This window comes from Ciconia boyciana, chromosome 23 (genome assembly GCF_034638445.1).
Source record: "Ciconia boyciana chromosome 23, ASM3463844v1, whole genome shotgun sequence".
Classification (NCBI taxonomy): domain Eukaryota; kingdom Metazoa; phylum Chordata; class Aves; order Ciconiiformes; family Ciconiidae; genus Ciconia; species Ciconia boyciana.
In genome coordinates, this window is record NC_132956.1 from 7,053,181 (window position 1) to 7,073,223 (window position 20,043).

The 20,043-nt window shown below is 59.8% G+C and overlaps 1 protein-coding gene across 7 annotated transcripts in view; it reads right to left on the bottom strand.

Moving 5' to 3' along the window:
• NAV1 (neuron navigator 1) overlaps positions 1-20,043 on the bottom strand; it is a 78,651-nt gene that overhangs the window by 43,539 nt on the left and 15,069 nt on the right. For 4 of the 7 annotated variants that reach the window (XM_072886288.1, XM_072886287.1, XM_072886284.1 and 1 more), the window contains exons 3-4: positions 19,655-19,755; positions 16,437-17,174 (exon numbers count right to left, since the gene is read on the bottom strand). In XM_072886288.1, coding sequence (XP_072742389.1) covers positions 16,437-17,174; positions 19,655-19,755 — 839 coding nt within the window. Of the gene's footprint in view, positions 1-16,436; positions 17,175-17,310; positions 17,411-19,654; positions 19,756-20,043 lie in introns of those variants that run through there. The other 3 variants (XM_072886285.1, XM_072886289.1, XM_072886290.1) reach the window with 3 other exon arrangements.

Sequence of the window (20,043 nt, forward strand, 5' to 3'; positions counted from 1 at the left end):
CCCCAGCCTCGCAGGAGGGCCAGGTGCCAAATTCACTCTGGCACCGGGCACAGCAGCCTGCTGAGAGCCGGAAACAAGTCCGCTGCACATACGATCACCGGGATCCCGCAAGGCTTAGGGTCTCCCTCCACCTGCGGTCCCCCAGCAGTGGGGCGGGTGAGCACTGCCAGCTGGCAGGGTGCCCGGGGGGTGCTGGTCCTACCAGGCACAGGGGCAAGATTCACCCCCTGAAAATCGTAGCAGCATCTGCAACAGCAACCCAGGTGGGGCTGAGGACCGACACGCACATTGCACGTTTCAGGGTCCCTTTGGTCCACCCCATCAGTGGCACGCTGCCCAGGTGACGTTCATCCCGAAGCAAACCCGCTACGCTCTCCCAAAGACAAACTGGCACACAGCGAGCGGCAGGAGGTTTGCTGGAAGTACACCAAGGGTCTGACAGCGACACACTGAGATCCTGTGTTCATCCGTCCCCCTGACCCTCCACGCAGCCAACAGGAACCAGCAGCTCCGGGGTCCCTGCCCGGAGGTGGGATAAGGCATCCCAGTAACTCAGTGAAAAGCCTGGGCTGACCCAAATTAGTGCAGGTGAACCCCGCTCTCCTGCCCACTGTGCCTGCTCCCCCAGGGCCACCCCCGGCTGCAGTAAGGGAGGGCAGAGCATCGCACCCCTGCCTCACCCAGCAGCATGCTGCCCGCCCCATGAACGCTGGCATTATCTCTGCCGGCACCATTATCTCCTCCTCTGGACCTGCCCTGGGAAAGGTGCCTTCCCCTCACCCGAGCCGGAAGCAGTGCTGGCCCCACGCACCTCTCCCCATCCTGCAGCCCCCTCCACCCTGCTCCTACTGCAGCCCCACACCCGGCACAGGGGCTGCAATGACACCCAGGGTTTCATCCTGCCGCCTCAAAGCGCTGCCCCGCAACCCTATGCTGGGGAGATGCTGGGTGTCTGCCGGGGAGGTCAGCAGCACCGCTCTCCCCCCATCCATCCTCAGCACCGCCAAATCCTCCACCAGCTCCGGAGTCCATGCTGCTGATCTGCCGGCGATATTATTATGAACTTGTTTTAATTGCTGCGCAGTGCCTTGAGCACCCTTCACAGGGAGAGGGATGCGTATGAGTAGTCTATTCTTAGCCCTGAATGTTCCCTGTTGGGAGCGCAGGGGCGAGGACTCAAAGCACTCGGCGGCAGGACCCGCGCTGTCCTCCGGCTGCTGCCGGACCTGCTCCACCTCTCGCAGTGCCCTCAGTGGGTCCCCACCACCGGGAAAAGGTTTTCTTGAACAGCAGTTGCATTTTTCCCCACCAAGCTGATTTGCAGAGAAGGAAGATCCTGTCTCCTTCAGGAAATCTGGGTGTGCCGCAGGAGGGAAAGGGGTGCTTGGGACCAGAAAGCTCTGTGCCACTGCCGTGGGAGCCACCACGCAGTCCCTGCTGTCCTCCCCGGGACCCCAAAGCCCACAGCACCCCTGCCCAGGTGCCCCAGTGGGGCTGGGGGATGGCATGGAGGAAGGGTGCTCTTCACCTCAAATCCATCACCTGCATTACAGCGAGGGGAGGGACTCTGACATGCTTTAGGACTCAATGCGAAGAACTGCTGTTCCACCCCGCGAGTCCAAGTTTTACTGTGGGCTTGGCAGTGCCAGGGACAGGCAGGGCAGAAAACGCTCTGAAAAAGGCATCGGCACCGACAGGAGGGATTTCAGTGGAGCATCCCAGCTCTCCACCATGTGCCAGCTCCCGCTGCCGCCCTCACCATGCACCTGCCAACACCAAGGGCTGAGTGACGTGCGGTGACAGCGGCTGTGAGCCCCCGGGCACATCGGCTCGCTCAGATGTTAAACAGGAGAGCGGCCGCTTGCCTCCAAACCCCCGCACAGCGACAAGCCCCCATCTCCTGCATGCTGCAGGAACCGTTTAAGCATGCCAAGTTATACGCCCTGGCTTGGATGGTTTGGGATCCCCCCCGCCAAGCTGGAGACAATGCTGTTCCCCGCGCCACCGAAGCGTCAAGCGCACGGCTGGGCCGCAGGCAGCGCCCTCCCAGGGATGCGATCCTCCGAGGAGGGCATGGTGGGGTCTCCGGCACCACTGCAGCCAGGATTTATCCCCTCTAAGATGTCCCACCTCCGTGCAATGGCTGCCTGCACTGGACAAGCCCTCTCCACCGTGGGAAGCAGCGCTGCAATGTACTTTGAGCTCTTCTCCCCAAATTTGCTCCAGGGGCCTGTCCAAGCACTGACGACGCACAGCCCAGAGCCACGACCGCTGCAGGAAAAGCCAAGCCAATACTACAGCTTGGGGGAAAGCATCAGCCAAAAGTCACTCAAACAAGGAAGCGATTTGTCTTCTTCTGGCTGCGCTTCCCCCTGACAAAGGAGCGTGGAGCAGGGAAGTCAGTTGTGATCACGTGCGGCGTACCGACCGAGCGACCACCGAATCGGCAACTGGGAGTGCTCACACCAGGAGCCTGACAGATAAAACAGAACAGGGGAAAAAGGATGAAAAAAGAAACACCATGTGACCCCTCACTCGATCCAAGCCAGGCATCGCATCCAACAGTTCTGAATATGAAATACACACAATGAGCTCCAGCGAGTAATTAATCCCTTCAGGAACACTGTAAGTGATTGCAGACAGTTTACCAAGAAAAAAAAAAATTGGAAAGTCATTGAAAAAATTACCATAAAATGTTTCTTTTTCTGCTCCAGTATGAAACACAATGAGATCTGCTAGGAGATCTCTCTGCTCTGCAAAATGTAAAGGCAATGGATTTAAGCTGTTTTTCTAATAACACTCAATCTACCTGCCAAGCTGATGGCTGTGAGAAACCAGCCCAACCCGAGCCAGAGCAGCGAGAGCAGCCCGTCTCCAATGGCTCTCACCACCTCACCTCGGCATCAGTGGGACGTGGCGAGGGAAGATTTCTGCAGGGGACGAAGCACGGCACAGAAAGGTGTCCACGGTATCTCTCGGCTACATCCCAATGCAAACCCTCCGGAGGCCTTTTGTAGGTCAGAAGCATGGGAAGTGCCAGCAGCAGCACCAGGCATAAACCTGGCTTACGGGGCAGGACAAGCCCACCCAGTGACGAGATTTTGGGCTCCCTGGTGATGCTCAGCCACGCAAGCCATCCCCCTCACCTGCCTCCACCTCCTTGCTCCATCCCCGTGTTCCCTCTTGCCTCTTCACCTTCTTCAGCACTAAGCAGATGGTCCTCCAGAGAGAGGGCAAAAGCCAGAGGGCTCCAGTTTGGGCCGAATTCTGGCCTGTTGCACCCAAAGCCCTGCCTCTGCTCAGTGCCCTGCATGAACAGGCAAGGAACCACATCTGTCCACATCTGCAAAGCCACTGCATACAGGTAACAGACACTGCCATTCCCTGTGGACAGACGGACAAGCACCCAGAGGCATTTGCAGGGGAGTCTGTTCCCCCACCCAGCCTCAGCCCCCCGCCTCTGGGGAGCACCGACCCACAACACGGCAAGGGAGGAATCAAAGGGTACTGCAGTTGCCTTTTACTTTCATATTTCCGTGGTATTTTTCAACCATTTTTCTGCTTGTAAAACTGGGGTTTATTAAAAAGAGCATTAGGAAAGGTATTTTCTCCTGTCAATAAAGTGACTTAAAATTAGTTGGAATTTTAAAATTAAAAACACACCCTAAACTTTCTCTTCCACTTGAAATCACTCTGGTTTTGAAAACTGACTTTTTTCCCTGCGAACTCTCCCGGGTTTTCCCCCTCTCTCCTGTTCTCTCCTCACCATGTTTTTGTTTAAAAATTCATCAGGCCAGGGAAAAATTCCGGGGCAGGAAAAGAGGCAAGGAAAAAAAAAAAAGCGGAAGAAACTGTGGCTTTTGCAAACCCATCTCTGCGCAGGGGAGAAGCAGCGCTCCAGACTTTCCTTCCTCCTCTTGGAAAGCAAGAGGCACTCAGAAGGACGAGGGAATATCATGTATTAACCAACCTCCTGCACACCCTCAGTGGCAGATGCGGCCCAGCTGACCCTCTGCAGAGCTCTGCAATCCTCCCTGGGTAACGCGGCTCCCCCAGCACAGCAGCCAGCTTCAACAAGGGAAAAAGGGACAGATGAGCCAGGAAAACCACCCTGTGTGTGGGTGTGGGACGCAGCCCACTCCGGCGCTGACCGTAAACCCCAGCTGCTCCTCCCAGCTGAGCTCGCAGAGAACTGAACAGCTCGTAAGAGGGCTCTCGCTCCGACGAGCCAAGTGCCAGAGCGTGTCCAGCCACGGTACAGCTCTGAGCTGGACGGTGGTTGATGTGAGGCGCATCCCGCACGCGACACTGATTTGGGGAAGGACTGACACGTACCCAGATGGCATTACTCAGCGGCAAGGTCACTCCCTACACCAGTGTGCCTTGCCCAGCGGCCACAGATACCACAGGGTGCTGCCGAAGGGGCAGGGACATCCTGTGTCCCCGAGCATCCCCGCAGTTTCAGGGGTTGCTCCCACCTCAGGCTGATCCCGCTCCACAGCGTCAGAGCTTCCCCACTACAACGTGCATTTTAAGGACAGCTGCTGCACTCTCTGCACAGGACGCGTGTAACGTCTGCTTACGAGCGAGAACACTCCGCAAGGGGATGAAAAGCTATATGGAAATGGAAGATCATTACCATGATCTCCTTGGAAACATCCCATCAGAGCAAGTTTTTCTTCCTCCTTCTTCTCTCTCCCCATGTGCACGAATTCTGGCACCCCGTGCGTTGCTTGGCGTTGCCTCAGCACTATGGGTCCAAAATGCAGGCGTCTGATTTCTAAAGCCATTGTCTAGGATGTGCTATTGAGCTGCAAAACATGGATGGTTTGGGATGGAAAACAGGCATCTCTTGCAATACAAAAAGAAGCTGGCAACCCAGATTTGATTTGTCTTTGAAGCTATAGAGAATCTCAACCAAACAAAATTTGCTTTATTCCCACAAAGGGAACGAGAATCTTAGCAACAAAACAAATCAGCACCTCTGCCCCCTGACCGCAACGATGAGCAAACCGAGAGCAGAGCAAAGGGAACGTGGCTTCGCCCCGCTGGTCACTGCTGCGGAGTGGCTGGTTTTGGAAAGCAGCACGGCACCATTGTACGCGTTAACACGCTCCGCTTGGGAATGCGAGGCTGGAAAAGCTGCTTTGCAAATTTACTTTTGATTTGGAGCTCTGGGTTTCTCTCCTCCTTGCGTGCCACTTCATTTTGTAAGTGCTCATGCAGCCTGTTCAAGACAGGGAGGTTTTCAGGAACCCCAAGAGTTTCACCAGTTTTAGCACAATGACTATTTGCCGAGGAAATCACCCCAGAAAATTTATTACTTGCTATTCGCTTTCAAAAGTAAGCAGGGCTGGGAAACGCACAGCAGTGCAAACAGCAGCTGAGCGGAGATTTAATCCTGCCCCCAGGTTACCGTACTTTCCCCGTGACTAATAAGCTATCTGACGGGAGGCGACCTCCCACTGCAAGCAACACTGCCACGCAAATTCTGCTTGCAGAGGGTTTTCGGAGCAGCTTTAAAATCCCAACCTCCAGGCCCCGCTCTGCACAGCCCCAAAAGCATCTCACAGGCTCCAGGAAGAGATTCCCTCGCTCATCCCCCATGCTGCTTTATGAGTGGGGCTGTTCCCCTCCCCTTGCAGGAACCGGCCACATGTTCTCCATCTGGGAGCAGATGCCCATGAGCCAATAAGCTCAACTTGGAAAACTAACTGAAAATAGCAAAAAAATTCTGAGCGCTCTACAGACCGCGGCCGGATGATGGATATTAGTGCTCCAGCAGCACCGGGACGCTGTTTGGCACAGCGCAGCAAAAGCACAGCTAAAAGGGTTCAGGGAAATGAAAATGAGATGGCTGAAGGTGCTGCTGCCTGAGCGTCTGCCCTCTTCCAGATGTTCTTGCCTGTAAGGAAGGAGGGTCTCGGTCTGCTGGTAAATCAGTCCCCAAACTGCTGCTGTGCTCAGCCTGGAGGACACCAGCTCTGTCCCTCCTGCATCCCTGACACTACTGGGGGACATTCTGGTCTCCCAGGTAAAACCAAACAGCCGCAGGGCTGCTGTAGCTCTGTCAGGCTCTAAGGGCTCCTTGCAGCTGTGCTGGCTGGGGACGGCGGCGCGATGGGCTGTGCCTCTTGTGCTCCGACACAGGGCAAAGTCCTGGGGAGAAAGGCTGAGACGCCACGTAGGGCAGGAACCCTCGCTGCCCCATCACAGCTGTGCCTGCAGCACCGCCGATGCAGGACTGCAGAGCAGGAGGTCTGGGGTTTGTCTGGGTGCTGCTGTTCCCCGCGGGGTCAGGATGCAGCCAGCTTTTGGGCGCGCTTAACCACTCAACAATGGGAGACAGGAGGTCCAGACAGTGATATATCCAGCCTCAAATCAACCTGGGGTGAGCCATCAAAATGGAATTTGCCAAAAGACAACACGCTGATGATCTGTGAGCCCCCAGCTATGTACAGCCTGAGGCACAAAAGACTCAGGTCTGCGGCTGGGAGTCAGGCAAATGTTGGTGCTTCCCCTTGGACAGCAATCACACATGTTCTCCAGGCCAAGCAGGATTTTAACCCCATGCCAAGTCTACATGCATGTTGTCTGGGAGAGAAACCACCACTACCAGGAGCCAACAGGTCCCCTGCGCACTGGCACCTCTGCTCCCAGGACCCCTCGTCATTGTCCATCCCAAGGTGCAACGCACCCTGTCCAGGGTGACTCCAGTTCCCCGGAAGGGTTTTTGTTACATTTTTAAATGAACCTGGGGTCTGTGGGAGGCACAGGAGGGCAGGGCAGCCATCTTCCATGGCGCCTGGCAGCAGCTGGAGCAGCACTGGAGAAAAGCCCACGGGCTGTCCCATCGACTCCCCACCGCTGCTTGCCTTCGGCAGACTCATCTTCCCCAGCCCAGCAGGTCAGGAAAGCAACACACCGAGCACCAACAGAGCGAGACTCAATTCACTCCCACCTTTCGCTCTGCAGCCACGTCAAGTCCAGTGAAGTCGGGCTGCAGCACGAGGCCAACTCCTTGGGAATCGGCACACACCTCTCCAGGCTCACAGCAGTGACATTTCCAGGACGCTGTCTGTCTGTCTTCCCTGCTGGGATGGGGAGGAAGCTGAACTTCATTATTTCCCTTGCTTTTGCTCTGCACATCGGGAGTTTGGAGCTGTCTCCTCGTCACTCCCTTGGTGCAGTGAAAGTCAGGAGGCTAAAGGCAAGGTGGCTGCAAAAGGCCACAGCTGGGTGGCCATGGGTCCTGCACTCGTGGTGGCCGCAGCACCCATGGTCCCACATTGGTCCTGCCCTGGCAGAGCCAGACAGTCCCAGGTCCCAGCCACAATCTGTCAACGTGGGGGTTTTAACGTGGAGGGGGACTCAGTTGTCCCCACTCCCGCAAAGCAGTGCTCCCACCTCGGAGCCTGCTGAAAGACCCCTGCCTTGCCCGGCTCCACTGCTGCCGGGTTTGTTCATGACGCTGTACTCGCCCCGGCAAAGCCTTCTCCAGCTTCTGAGCCACCAAGGCCGGGAGAAGCCTAGGGATGTGGGAGCAGGCACCTGCGAGGCTGACAGCATGTCCCCCGCAGCACCACACCGGGAACCAGCTGGGGAGGGACGTGCTCGCCCCATCGAATGGCCCGCAGCGTGTCTTCTGCCAGTCTCAGCTCACCTTGGGGAGCTCCCACGCCACAGCAATCAATGTGAATTAGCCGCTATCTATTCTTCCACTTGTTTGCATCAGCTTGGAAATACAATGCCAAGTCAGAGATAAAGCAAACTGGAAACAGCCCGACAGCACCTAACGCTTCCAGCCTGAGGGGTTCGTTAAAGAGATGAGTTTCAACATCACAGGTCCCAGCCCGAATAGCAGGTTCCTTTGCCTTGCTCCCCAAGCACATCCCTCCCTGCCAGCACCCACATCTCCCCACTCACCGAGCTATGAAAGGGAAGGGCTGCTCTCCATGGGGTGGGTTTTACGGAGCCCAAACTGTGCCTACACTTGAAGGGGCCCTCACCATGCTCTCTGCAAAAGGCTGATAGCATCCTGCCGAGGACAGGGCTGCGCAGCTGTGACACGACAAACCAGCTGACCCCACAGGCTAGAAAAAATGCCAGGGTAAACTCCTTTTCGTGTCGATCCGGGCTGGCACAGGACCAAGACATACCCTACGCCGACATGCGGGAAGCCTGAGATGATGGTGCTGCGCATGGGCAACGGACGCGTGATTTTGAGAAGTGTCTCATCAGTGAGTTATTCTCAGCCCGCGGCTATGCTGAAAGCTCACATGGCTATAAATAGCTGGCGACGGAGCCGTACCTGAGTCGCAGCTTTGAACGTGCTTCACGGCTGCTCGCTGAATTGGGAGTGCCAGGCTGCTCAGTGCAAGGGCTGGGGCAGTGCCGGCATTGGGGACGTTTCAGTCCCACCGAAAAAGCACAGAGGTGTAAACTTCACAAAAGCTCAGCTTTAGCCAGTCTGGGCTCCCAGTAGAACCAGTAAGGACTGCGTTTGGCCAAGACTGTGCACTTCATAAGGGTGCTATTGAAGAAGCTTGTCTGGTTGCAGGGTCTCATTGCCAGCTTTGTCACACTTGGTGACACAACCTTGCACAAGATGTGCAGAGTTGGGACATGCAGCAACCCCAGATCCCAACCACACAGGCTGGCGCCCAGCGGGGCTGGCACTAGAAATAAAAGCGGTTCAGCCTTTCCCTGGTGCTAAAGGCATGGTGCTGCCCCTCTGCCATGCTGCAGTTATTACATTTACCCCTCCAGCTCAGGAACCGCAGGCTTCAGCACCCACAGCACGGCTCTTCCCACTTTCCTGGATCACAGGAGAACGATCACAACCTCCAGCGGCTTCAACAAGTTGCAGAGGACCTCAGGCATGAGCAGAGGACCTCAGGCATCCAGCTCACCGAGCAGGAGAGGTTCCCATCCCACAGCCAAACCCAGCCAACTGGCTGGTGAGCCAACGGAGCTGGCATGGAGCCCAGCCCTCCTGCCACGTCACCTGCGGCTGCGAATCAGGCTCGCAACCTGCTGAGGGAACCACAGCTTCGTGAGCGTGGCACAAAACCCTCGATTACAGTTCCCGACTGAAAGTCACCTCCTGGGTGCCCTTTAGAAGGTCCCTCCCAGCCAGCTCACCATCCCCTCCTTACCAGCACTGCAAGATCCAGCTGGGCAAGATCCAGCCTGGGCGAAACACGAGGACAGAGCAGCCCTGCCTTTACATCTTCAGAAACTAACTCCTGGATTTGTCATAAATTCCTTCTGTAATTTCAGGGGGATACTTCAGGCCAGACCCTTGCAGGTACGTTGGCCAGGAGAGGGCTGCAAAGCGCTCACCCCTTGATGACCAAGAGAGCTCTAGGACAGAGATAACAAGGCTGACACGAAACCAAAGAAGGATGTGGAGTGAGTAAGCGTCACCGGTGCCTACACCAGGTAGTTGTGGAAACCCCTGTGCTTCCTACAGCACTGGCGCGCTCATGTGTTCACAAAGGTGGAGGCACGTGTCCCTGCTGCAGGACGCGCCTGCGTTTTGCCGGGCAGCGTGGGGGCACGTGCCTGCCTGTGGTCTGCCCATGCAGCACCTCCAGGGAGCTCACGTGCTGCGCTGGCCCCTGCGCTGGGGCCACGAGGCTCTCGAGCCACCTCCCTGCTGCAAGGCTGCTCCCAGGAGCGAGGAAAACGTCCTGCCCAGCCACGCTGCGCTTGTGCTAAGATCCCCTACGCAGATTCCAGCAGCTCCTTCCAGCGGGAGATGAATCTCAGCCCTTCTCCTGAATTAATAAAAAGTACATTACTGCCTCAATTGGACAAGAAAAATAACAGCGTAAGGAATGAAAGAAACGCTCGAGCGAAACAAAACGTGGAAGAAATGGATTAGAGGAAAGACAAGCAGATCAGTGGGTGCGCTGGGCACTGCTCTTCAGTGTTACACCCGCCCTGACACAGGCACATCTCCATTTGCACAGTTTCTAATCTCAGCCCTGCAATGCAGCATCCCCTGCCTTCCCAGCTCCCCTCCGTGCTCGGCTCCCCGGCTCTGAGCTGCAATGCAGCAGCGTGGGAAAGCCCTGCTCCCCCTTCACCCCACACCCCTCCACAAGGCAGCACCGAGCCTCCCCGGCCGGCTCCTTGCCTCGCACGTACTCTGCCTTCCCCAGCTCACTGCTTCCCAGCCAGAGAACCAGCAACCCCTCCCCTGGCTCACCCAGGAGAGCTGCTTCCTGTGCCCGGAGGAGGACATGACTTTGCGGGGTAGGGGATATGGCAGAATCGCACTGTATCTGATCTCCCACACCCTGTGTCCCCACAGCTCCGTACAAGACACCCTCAAGGTGTGAAGCCTGGAGAGGACAAGGACTAAGCTACCTCTGAAGGACGGTGCCGTCCCCGCTCCACCCAGCAAGTGGATCCAGACCCAGCAGCTTCACTGCTAGGCTCTAACCACAGCTGCCACCAGTACCAGAAACACTGCACACACGCATGGCCCCGGGACATTGCTGCCACCATGCACGCAGGGCACCAAATGCCACATGCGCAGTGGCACAAAGGATGCTCTGGACCAGACAAGTGACCAATTCTGAGGACGTGTCAGCAGGTCCACCCGACACCACAGAACCAGGCAAGCAGCGTGGGCTGACCCTGAGACCGCAGCCCTACAGAAAGCTGCCTGGTCACCCCTAGGCAGGACCGCAGCTCAGCCAGGCAAGCCAGGAGGCACACGCTGGCCACAGCAGTCGGGCTGGCACTAGAGGTTGGCGTCACCCACAGGTTACACACCTCGGAGTGTGCATGCTCTGGCTCCGCGCTGAGCTGGAACGAATCCTCCCCCGTGCAGCGGACACAAGCATCAGCCAAGTGCTGTTCTCGGACGCTCAAGTGAGAGCGGGCAGGGAGGACCAGGGAAATTGTTGTCTGACACCACAAGAAGCTGCATAGGAAGGCAATGAGCTGGTAACCAAAATGGACATAACAGGGCGATGGCAGAGGGGACTCGTGCCGGGGAAGGGCTGTGGGCACAGAGACACATGCCGCAGCATGAGAAGCCAAAAATGCAAAGCTGGGGACAGCAGGCATCAGGAAGGAACTCTCCAGAAGGACCCAGAACTGCCACCAGTTCCCCAGGTGCCACCCAAGCTGGAAACACATTGCTCACAAGGCACCTGGACCAGGCAGGACCCATGGGCCTGCTTCTGCAAGAGCAAACCATCCCAGGAGCCCTCAGCAGTTGCTCTCAGAGGATGGCAAGGCCTTGAGGGGACATCGCCCAGGCCCCACTGTGGTCACATCCCACCAGCAGATCCCAAATAGCATTTCCAGAACCGCATACAATTTTGCATTCATTTACATATGTTCTCAGTGGACAAACGTTGGATTTGGGGGCAAGATACAGGCAGTCACTGGGAAAGCCCCATTTGAGCAGCAGTTTTCAGGCTCTTTGTGAGAGGAATTTGTTTCAGCAGTGCATCCCCAGATATTTTTGCCTTCAAGTGTTTGCTCTGCTACTTTTCCATGGGAAATTTTGAAAGACAAATCTGGATTTATTTTTTTTTTTAGCACTTTTTCTGCACTGCCATTATCACTGGGAACATGGCACATCCCAAACAGCTTCAGCAGAAAGCTCTGGGGCCCTCGGGTCACGTTTCTAGACCTTCTCCCCAGTCATTGCAGCCATCTCAGCTGGAGAGAGGAGACATCTACTACTCGCTGTCAGCTCCCAGGAGCAGGCTGGAAGCAGCAACACGACCACGTACCTCTCCCCTTTCTCCTCACCCCTACCCCAAACACAGGAGTCCAGCTCTTTGGCCAGAAGGAAATAAATCCCCACCCCAATGACTTCGCACACGGGCACTGTCACACTGGGGCCTTAAGAGAGAAATAACGTTAGTGTGACAGTGATATCAGGACAGCCGCACCGCTTTACGAGGCAATAACCCAATCCCATCACTGTGAAGAGCTACTTGGTCTCTGACCTCCTTACGGTCTCCTGCCAGAGAGCCTGGCTATTGCTGCACAGCACTGCAACGGGCCTGTTAGCACTTAATTAAACAGCCAGGAACACTGTGGGGCAGAGGTAGGAATGCCATGGGGCAGAGGTGTTCCTTTTAATCCCATACCACATGCCTGGCCAGCAAGGATGGTAATCAGGAGGGGATCTCCTTGGGAAGGGATACTTAGGTGAGCCCATCTCCCCTGGGGCCGGGAACGTGCTCACACGGGACGTGTCAGACACCAGCAAGCGTCTTTCCTGTGCTGTGTTTTCTTTTTTAAACCAACCACACTCAGATGCGACATGAAGCTCCTGCCCTTCAAAGAGCCCATCTGCCCATATCAGCCCCTTGGCTCTCCTCCCCACCACCGACAGGCTGCTGGCACCCGGGGCCCAGCCAGCCGCCAGCCCCAGCATAGCTGGGGTCTGCCCTACCTGCGCGTCAGCACCATGGAGGTACCAGGTCTCCACAGGCACATGCTGCCCAGCGAGGACATCCCCGCTGGGCCACCCGGGGAAGGGTGGCATTGCCCACCCGCTGCCAGCTGATGGCTGCAGGACTGAGATGGGTTAAAGCTGCACCTGCAGAGTTTGGCAGGGCTTTAAAGACTCCTGCACCAAGTATTTTGGGGAACACCGTCTCCCCTGGGATCACAAGTGTGTCCACCTGGGCTCTGGCCCATGCAACACCAGCGGCTTACTCACTTATGTGAATTAGCAGCCACTTAAGAGGCACCATATACAGCAAAAGATGGCCAAGGAAATGGCTGCAGAAACTGCAGGATCTCGGGGATGCTCTGCTGCACTTACCTAGAGGTCCCCAGTCACACTGGGCACCGCACCACAGTGCTAACGAACTCGCATGCAGCCCATATGTGCCTCTGCACCTGCACGCTCTTGTCCACCGCACATGGAGGTGGGCAGTGAGCTTTGTACAGCGAGCTCTTCCACCACGCTGGCCACGCGCCCTCCGTATCCTTCATCCTGTGGCCGGGCACTGGTGTAATTACCAACCCCAGCTGCCAGCCAGCTTTGATGAGAAGCCTTGGTCTTTGGTTGATGTGAAATGTATAATTTGGATGATGGAAATAGCCTCTACAAAGCACATGTGGTTGCTGTGTCCCAGTGACCTCGCCCGTCTTGCGCGGGCTGCTCTGCTTTAAACATGGTTACATCTGCAGCAGCTCTACAAAGGCTTCGGTGTCATCAAACAGATGACACAGCGGCAGCAACCGAATGAGAGGTAACATTTGGCCACTACTAAATAAACTGTATTTTTGGCCAGCAGAGGCTTGGGAGTGCTTCCGGCAGGAGGAGCACAAGGTGGAGATGAGAACTCAGGTGTGGAGACCAAAGACATGCAAGGTCTCAGCAAGCCAGCGTGTCTGGCAGAGCAGGGAGCTCGGGTTAGGCAGGGGCAGCACAGGCTTTTCAACACAGGTCAACAGTTCAAGGGCAACAAGATCTGCAGGGGCTGAAAGTCCCTGCAACTCCCGCTTCTTTCGTCCCAGCACAAACCAAGATTGTGGGTCTTCTTGTGCCACTCTTGATAGGGTGTCCTCCAGCAGACATGGCCAAACAGCTCAGGCTGACGTTTCTTGCCAAAGGGATTCATGAAAACGGCAGAGAAACCTTCCCTCCCTCCCAAGCACCTCCTGTAGCAACCAGGAGAAAACCCCTCTCCTGGCCCTACTCACCAGCCCTAGCAGGGCATGAAGCCCACTCTCCTGAGCAAGTGGGATCCTGTCCCTTCTGGGTCCGTCCCCACTGCAGGAACAACCTCTCCCTTGAGAAGCTAGGTTGTGGAAGGTACTGTCACTCCTGGAGAAGGTTTAATCTGCCTGGATTGCACCAGATGACAAGCAAAGGGGTCAGGACCAGAAGCTCAGCACATGTCCAGGCTCACGCACCCCGAGCTGTGCTTCTGCTGCATATGAAGTGACGGAGCAGCCACCACCACTGTCACGCTGCTCCCTCTTCTGCACGTCCCCAAGCTCCTGTTGGCATCCCCACCACACAGGCTGTCAAGGACGTGCCAGGTCATGGCTGGCTTCGTTAAGTAGGTATGACTCAACAGCACAACTCCCATCAACGTGAGAAGTACAGCCCCATGGAAGGAAAGCGATGTTTCAGCAGGGTTAAGCTCCTGCCCTGTCCACCCGAGGCGTTGTCCCCACCCAACACTGGACAACCAGCCCTCAGTCCCCACCACAGGAAGCCCGGAAGTCCGTACGTCTTGGAAAATTATCTATTTCAGCAAATATACACAGCAAGGCGGTTCAGAGGACAGATTCAGCAGAGTTTGGCCCTCATGGGCCAGCTGACCAAGCCTTCAGATGGTAAGTGCAGTCCAAAGGGATGTTCAACACCTCCCAAGGTCAAGGTCAGCCCTGTGGCCCTGAAGCAGGCCCTGACACAGGCAGGGGCTAGGCAACCACCCCAGAAACCAAAGCAGGTGTTGGGGGCACTTCCACAACACATGGTCTTCCTCAGCACGTGCAAAAGTCCCTGTCCTGCAGGCAGGATCTCTGGTACTCCAGCAACTGCCACAAACCAGGAGTGACTCCCACGTGGGCCAGTCCTGCACCCTCAGGGAAGCTGCAAGAATTTCTCTTGGGGATGCTGAGGAAACCCCCATCTAAGAGCAGAGTGTCACAGGGGAACACTGAAATCCCCCCAGGCATGCCAACACCAGTGGGTGGAGATCTGTTAGTCCCATAAGTGACAAATCCTCCCGCAATCCTGCCCTGCTCCCATGGCATCTGGTGTTAGCCAGCATTAGGGCTGAAGATGGATGTCCATGAGCCCAGCTGCAGGAGCACCAGGGCAGCCTGAGCCCCACAGCCCCTGCTGCAAGGCCGACCTCACATTGAGCCTTGAGCTCACTCTGTGGCTTTCTACGAGCTGCTTGTGCAGCCCCAGGATGCTCCAGCAGCTGGGGCAGACCCCTGCCAGGGAGAGGATCGGGCAGGGTGCACACCACCGCTGCTGCTTCCATGGCTGCGAATGGCAAGTGGTCCGAGGACGATCATCTGGGATGCTTGATGCCTGCGTGCCAGCACGCGCCGGTGCACATTGTGCCAGAGCCCTGAACTGGAGCAGGGGCTGTGACACCCCGAAGGCTCCTGGAGCAGCAGGGTGTGCAGCACAGAACCAGACTCAGCAAGCACGGCTTTATGGGAGCCTGACTTTGGCACACTCCAGCTTGCTCCACCTCTCCAAACCTCCCCCACAGTCCCCAGCTGGGCTGAATCTCTTCCCTTTCTCCCCACAGCAGAGCTCTGCTCACAATGCAGCTAGGAGAAGGCATCTCAAGCCAGCTCTCCATGGGCCAGAGAAGCTCCTGGCCCACTAAAAGGGGGTCCCAGGCAGGGAACTTGAAGGGACTGGACACACCAGGGCTCCCAGCCCTGCCTGTACGGATGGTCCCCCCTGCCACCAACCACCAGGGCTTTAAACCTGGCTAGCTCGGGCACCAGGAGCACTCTGACGGCTGTGCAGAGTTCGTTTGCCACCTTCTCACGCCAGTTTGCCAGACCAAACAGAGCTCTTTGGAGCCACAAGCCCCCCGCGTTCCTTGCCCAGCCGAGCCCACGGGTGCTGCCAGTTGCAACGCAGGGGAGAGCAGGCTTCAGCGGGAAGCAGAGGGCTCGGGAGGCTGCTGCGGTTTCCTAGAGATCAGCATGTGGCCACGAGGGAAACGCGAGGGCTGGGCATGCCTGTACCAAGACCCAGCGCCGTGGCCCACAAGGGGGGCGGCAGGTCCCAAGATCAAAGGCACGGCCGGTGCCGGGGGCCAGCACTCGTTGCTCTGAGGAAAACCCACCACGCACACAACGAGCTCTTGACCGTGCAGGCTCAAACCCACCAGGACAGCAAGACGCAGGCGGCCACGGGCTGAAACCGGCTCACGCGAACCCTGTGGCAGCATCCTTGGAGGACCCTCCTGGGCCAGAGCCCGAGACCTTGGAGAAGCTCTGCATTTGAAGCCTCTCGCCCAAAGCACAGGCAGCGGCGCAGACCCTACACACGGCACCTCCGCCGGCAGCCTCCCGGCAAGAGCGGCCAAGGTCAACCCCTGGGGCGAGCCAGCCCGATGGCAGGGAGCAGCTGCAGCACCTTGGCCGGGCAACCTCCATCGTCTTTGGCCGGGTGTAGAGGCAAGGGGTGACCAAAAAGACACGTGGGGGAGGACGAGCTCGACCGCCACCTGCCATTCCTCCTCGTGAGGAGGCTGGAGCCAAGGCGAGAAGAGGCTGTGTGCCGGCCCTTGGGCTGGCCGATGGCGCCTTCTCCCTCAGCGTCCCTCCTCCTTCTCCCCAGCGCCGGGGACGCCAACGCGGCCCCCGGCAGGTCCCTCCCGGGGGCAGCCGGACTCCTGCCCCTTCCCCATCATCCCCTGACGGCGAGGCCGGCGGGGCGCAATGGCCGCACTCACCCAGCATCTGGCTGAAGAGGAGCTGCTCCAGGTCGCCCAGCACCGTCACCACCAGCTCGGGGTCCACCTTCAGGTAGGGCTTCTCCTCAGCGCCCGCCGCCACCGCCGGCCCCTTCCCGCCCAGCAGCTCGTCGTCGCACTTGCCGCCTCCGCCGCCCCCGCCCGCCTCGGGGGCCTTGCTGAGGGGCTTCACCTCCGCGTAGGGCCCGCGGGGGATGCGGCTGGGCTTGCCGGCGGGCGGCGGCTTGGCGGGGCCGGCGGGGCGCGGCGGCAGCAGCGAGTGCTCGGAGCGGGACAGGCTCCGCGACATGGCGGGCGCCTCCCGGCCGCGGGGGCCGCCGCCGCCCCGGCCGCCCCCCCCCGCCGCCGCCCCCGTCGCCGCCGCCTTGGCCATGTCGTCGCTCCAGCGGGGCTCGTAGAGCTGCCGCTTCTTCTCGGCGTCGGTGAGGAAGGCCAGGTTGGTGAGCGACTTCTGCTTGCGCAGGTTGGAGCCGGCCGGCAGCCGCCCCTCCGCGCTGCTCGCCTTGAAGACGCGCAGCTCCGCGCCCCGCGGCCCCGCCGCCGCCGCCGCCGACTTCGCCCGCTTCGGCATCACCGCGCCGCCGTCGGGGCCCCGCCGGTAGCCGCGCTCCTCCTCGCCCAGCTCCACGTCGGGAAGGCTCTTGAGGTTGCTCCCCAGCATCCCCGCGCTGCAACCATTTAACCCGCCGGGCGCTGCTGCTGCTGCTGTTGCTGCTGCTGCGGCACCGAGGACACACCGGGCGAGACAGAGAGAGAAGCGCCGTCAGCGCCCGCCCCGCCGGCGCGGGGCGGAGCGAAGCGGGACGGGGAGGAGATGGGGGGGGCGGGAGGGGGGTGAGCGGCGCGGCCCCACCTCGCTGTTCCGCCGCCGGCGGGACTCCGCGAACCAGCGGAATGTCAGGGGCAAACACAAAGGGCCCGCCCTCCTCCGCGCCCGGCTGGCGCGGGCAGGGGGCGGGGCGCGGCGCGCGCGCCCGCGGCGGGGAGGAAGAGAGGGGAGGGAGGGGAGGGGAGGGGGCGCGCGCCGCGGGGCGGGGCGAGGCGGGGGCGCGCGCCGCCCCCGGGGACGTGCAGCGCCGAGCGCGGCGGGGCGGGGGCGGCGGGGCCGAGCCGGACCCCGGGCCGTGCAAGGGCCCGCAGGACCGCGCGGGACCCGGGGGCGGCGGGGCCGAGCGGGACCCCGCGGCGCTGCGGGACCCCCGGGGCGAGGGGCGAAGCTGGCAGGCGCGGCGCCGCGTGCGCCCCCCGGGTGCCGCGGGGGCTGCGCCCCACATCGAGCCGGCGATGGCCGCCGCGGCCAGAGCCTGCCCGCTCCGTCCCGCAGCCCCTTGCAGGCGGGGACGTGCCGGTGCTGGCTGGGAGGCGGGTGAAGGCAGCGGGGGGCCCCGCCCCAGCACCCTGCGCGTGAAGCACCCCCCGTCCCGCCTGCCGCGGTCCCCCCACCCAGCCCCGACACCGCGCACCCAGCCCCGGGGGGGCCCAAGCTTCCCTGTTTCACCCCAAACGGTGCAGGAGGGGCCCAGGGTGGCCCTGGGAGCTCCCCGAGGGACACTGTGGCCCCCGAACCCAGGGGGGCCTCTCCAGTGATCCGGGGCAATTAAGGGGGGGGAAAAAGAAGGGGAGCAGGATCTGGTTATCATCATTTTTCATTAATTACCCGTCCCTCGGGAGGGGTGAATTAAGTCTATTTGGTGACCTCACGCAGGCTGCCATGGCAACCGCCGGAAAATATTGCATTAGAGCCCATCACCATGCTGCTGAGATAAGGAGCCGGGAGGGCGCGAGCCCCCCAGCACGGCCCCCTACGGCAGCACGGCCCCCCCCGTGATTCGGGGTTCAGCCCATGGTGACGCTGAGGAGCCCCGAAATAACCCGGCCAGGATGGGACAGCAAAGGGTGCCAAAAAAAGAGTGTTTTGCACCAAAGGGTGCTGCTGGGGTGGGATGGGTGCACAAGCCACCCTGTGGCACCCCAAAGGCGCTCTGAGTTTGGGGGGGGGCCGTTACACCCCTCGCTGAGCTACAAGGCTATTGCCTGGGTGTTGGGCCTGCTGCGGGTGGGGAAAATTTGGGGGTGTCATGTCATTTTGGGGCTGGCAGGGTAACCCAGGGCCTCCCAATGTCCCCTGTCCCCTCCAGCCGGGCCCAACAGAGCCCCAGAAGGTGCCATGGGCTGGGGCAGCCAGGGAGGCGTGGAGCAAGGGAAAGGATCCGGCCCTTTCCCCAGCACCGAACCCGCTCGGCCTCATTCCAAAACCTCCCCAAGGCGAGCAGGGCAGCTGCGCTGGGAGCATGCCAGCCCGGCTCGCTCCCTCCTTTCTCCCAGAAAATCCTCCCGCTCGCTGCCGGTTTCAGCGCTTCCCAAATTGGGGCTCAGCGTTGAACCCTGTCACCCTCTGGCTGCGCGGCAGCGGTGCCGGGACCCCGCTGCAAAGCCGGGCTGTGCCGGGAGCCACGGCGGCTCTGACCGACTTCTGTCCCTTCGAATCACCCGGCGAAGATCCCAGCTCTTTTTTCACCCCTTCCCTGCACATCCCTGGAGCATCCTGCCATCCTCCGCTGCCGCTGCCCTGGCAACCGCCGCCCCAGCATCCCCTCCAGCAGCCGCCCCCCCAAAGTCTCCCCCCAAAAGCAAGCACTGGAGGGGACTGGGGTGTCCCCAACATTGCAGCGGGGAGCTTGCACTTGGGCTCATTCAGCCCTCGAGAAAGGGGGTGTCCCCACGGTGGGTGCGGGGAGCCAGCGGTGCCACGGCACCCGCCTCCACTTTGGCTCCCTGAGGGCTTCTTGGAAATGGGTCATTCCTGGAGCTCGCCGGGAAAATGGGAAGAGGAGAGAAAGGAGCCGAGCAGGGCGATGCCCCGGTGGCATCAACAGAGGGGACAGTCCCCCCGTGCCGGAGCCACTGCAGGGGATGCCGACGTGGCTCCCACGCCCGGGTGAGGCCACGCCGCTGGGTGTAGGTTTTGGCCATGGGGGTCACTGGACGTGGCAGCTGCAGCCGTGCCGCTCCCAGGGGAGTTGGGGCACCTCCTGTGTGGGGGTTCTCCCCGCCGCCCCACCGACCTCCAGCCCTGGCTGCTGTTCTGGCATGGGGCCACGGGGGTCTGAGCTCTGGCATGAGCCTCTGCCCCCGGCACCGTCGCGGCAGCCCCCCCGCAGGAACCCCCCATCCCCAGCAAACCCCCCCGGACTCACTCAGGCCTCTGGGTTTGGGGTCGGGGTCAGGTCCCTCCGCAGGACCGGGGCACTCATCACCCGGGGAGGTGGCCTTCTCCTCCTCCTGGTCCTCCTGCAGCCTGGGGGCAGAGGGGGGGTGAGGGTGGGGGAGCAGGGGTGGCATCACGGGGTACAGCTGGCTGGGGACCCCCAGGAGATGGGAACACGGTGCCTTGGGCTCTGCCAGGGTTTGGGAACACCGGTCTCATGGCAGGCGGGGTCCCAGAGCACCCCATTCCCCACTGAGCCCATCCCCTGCCCCACACCAGCTCCCATGGGTGCCCCAGGAACCCCCAGCACCCCAAACCCGCTGGGAACCCTCCTTTTGGGGCAGAGACCCCAGACCCATCCCCACCATTCCCTATGGC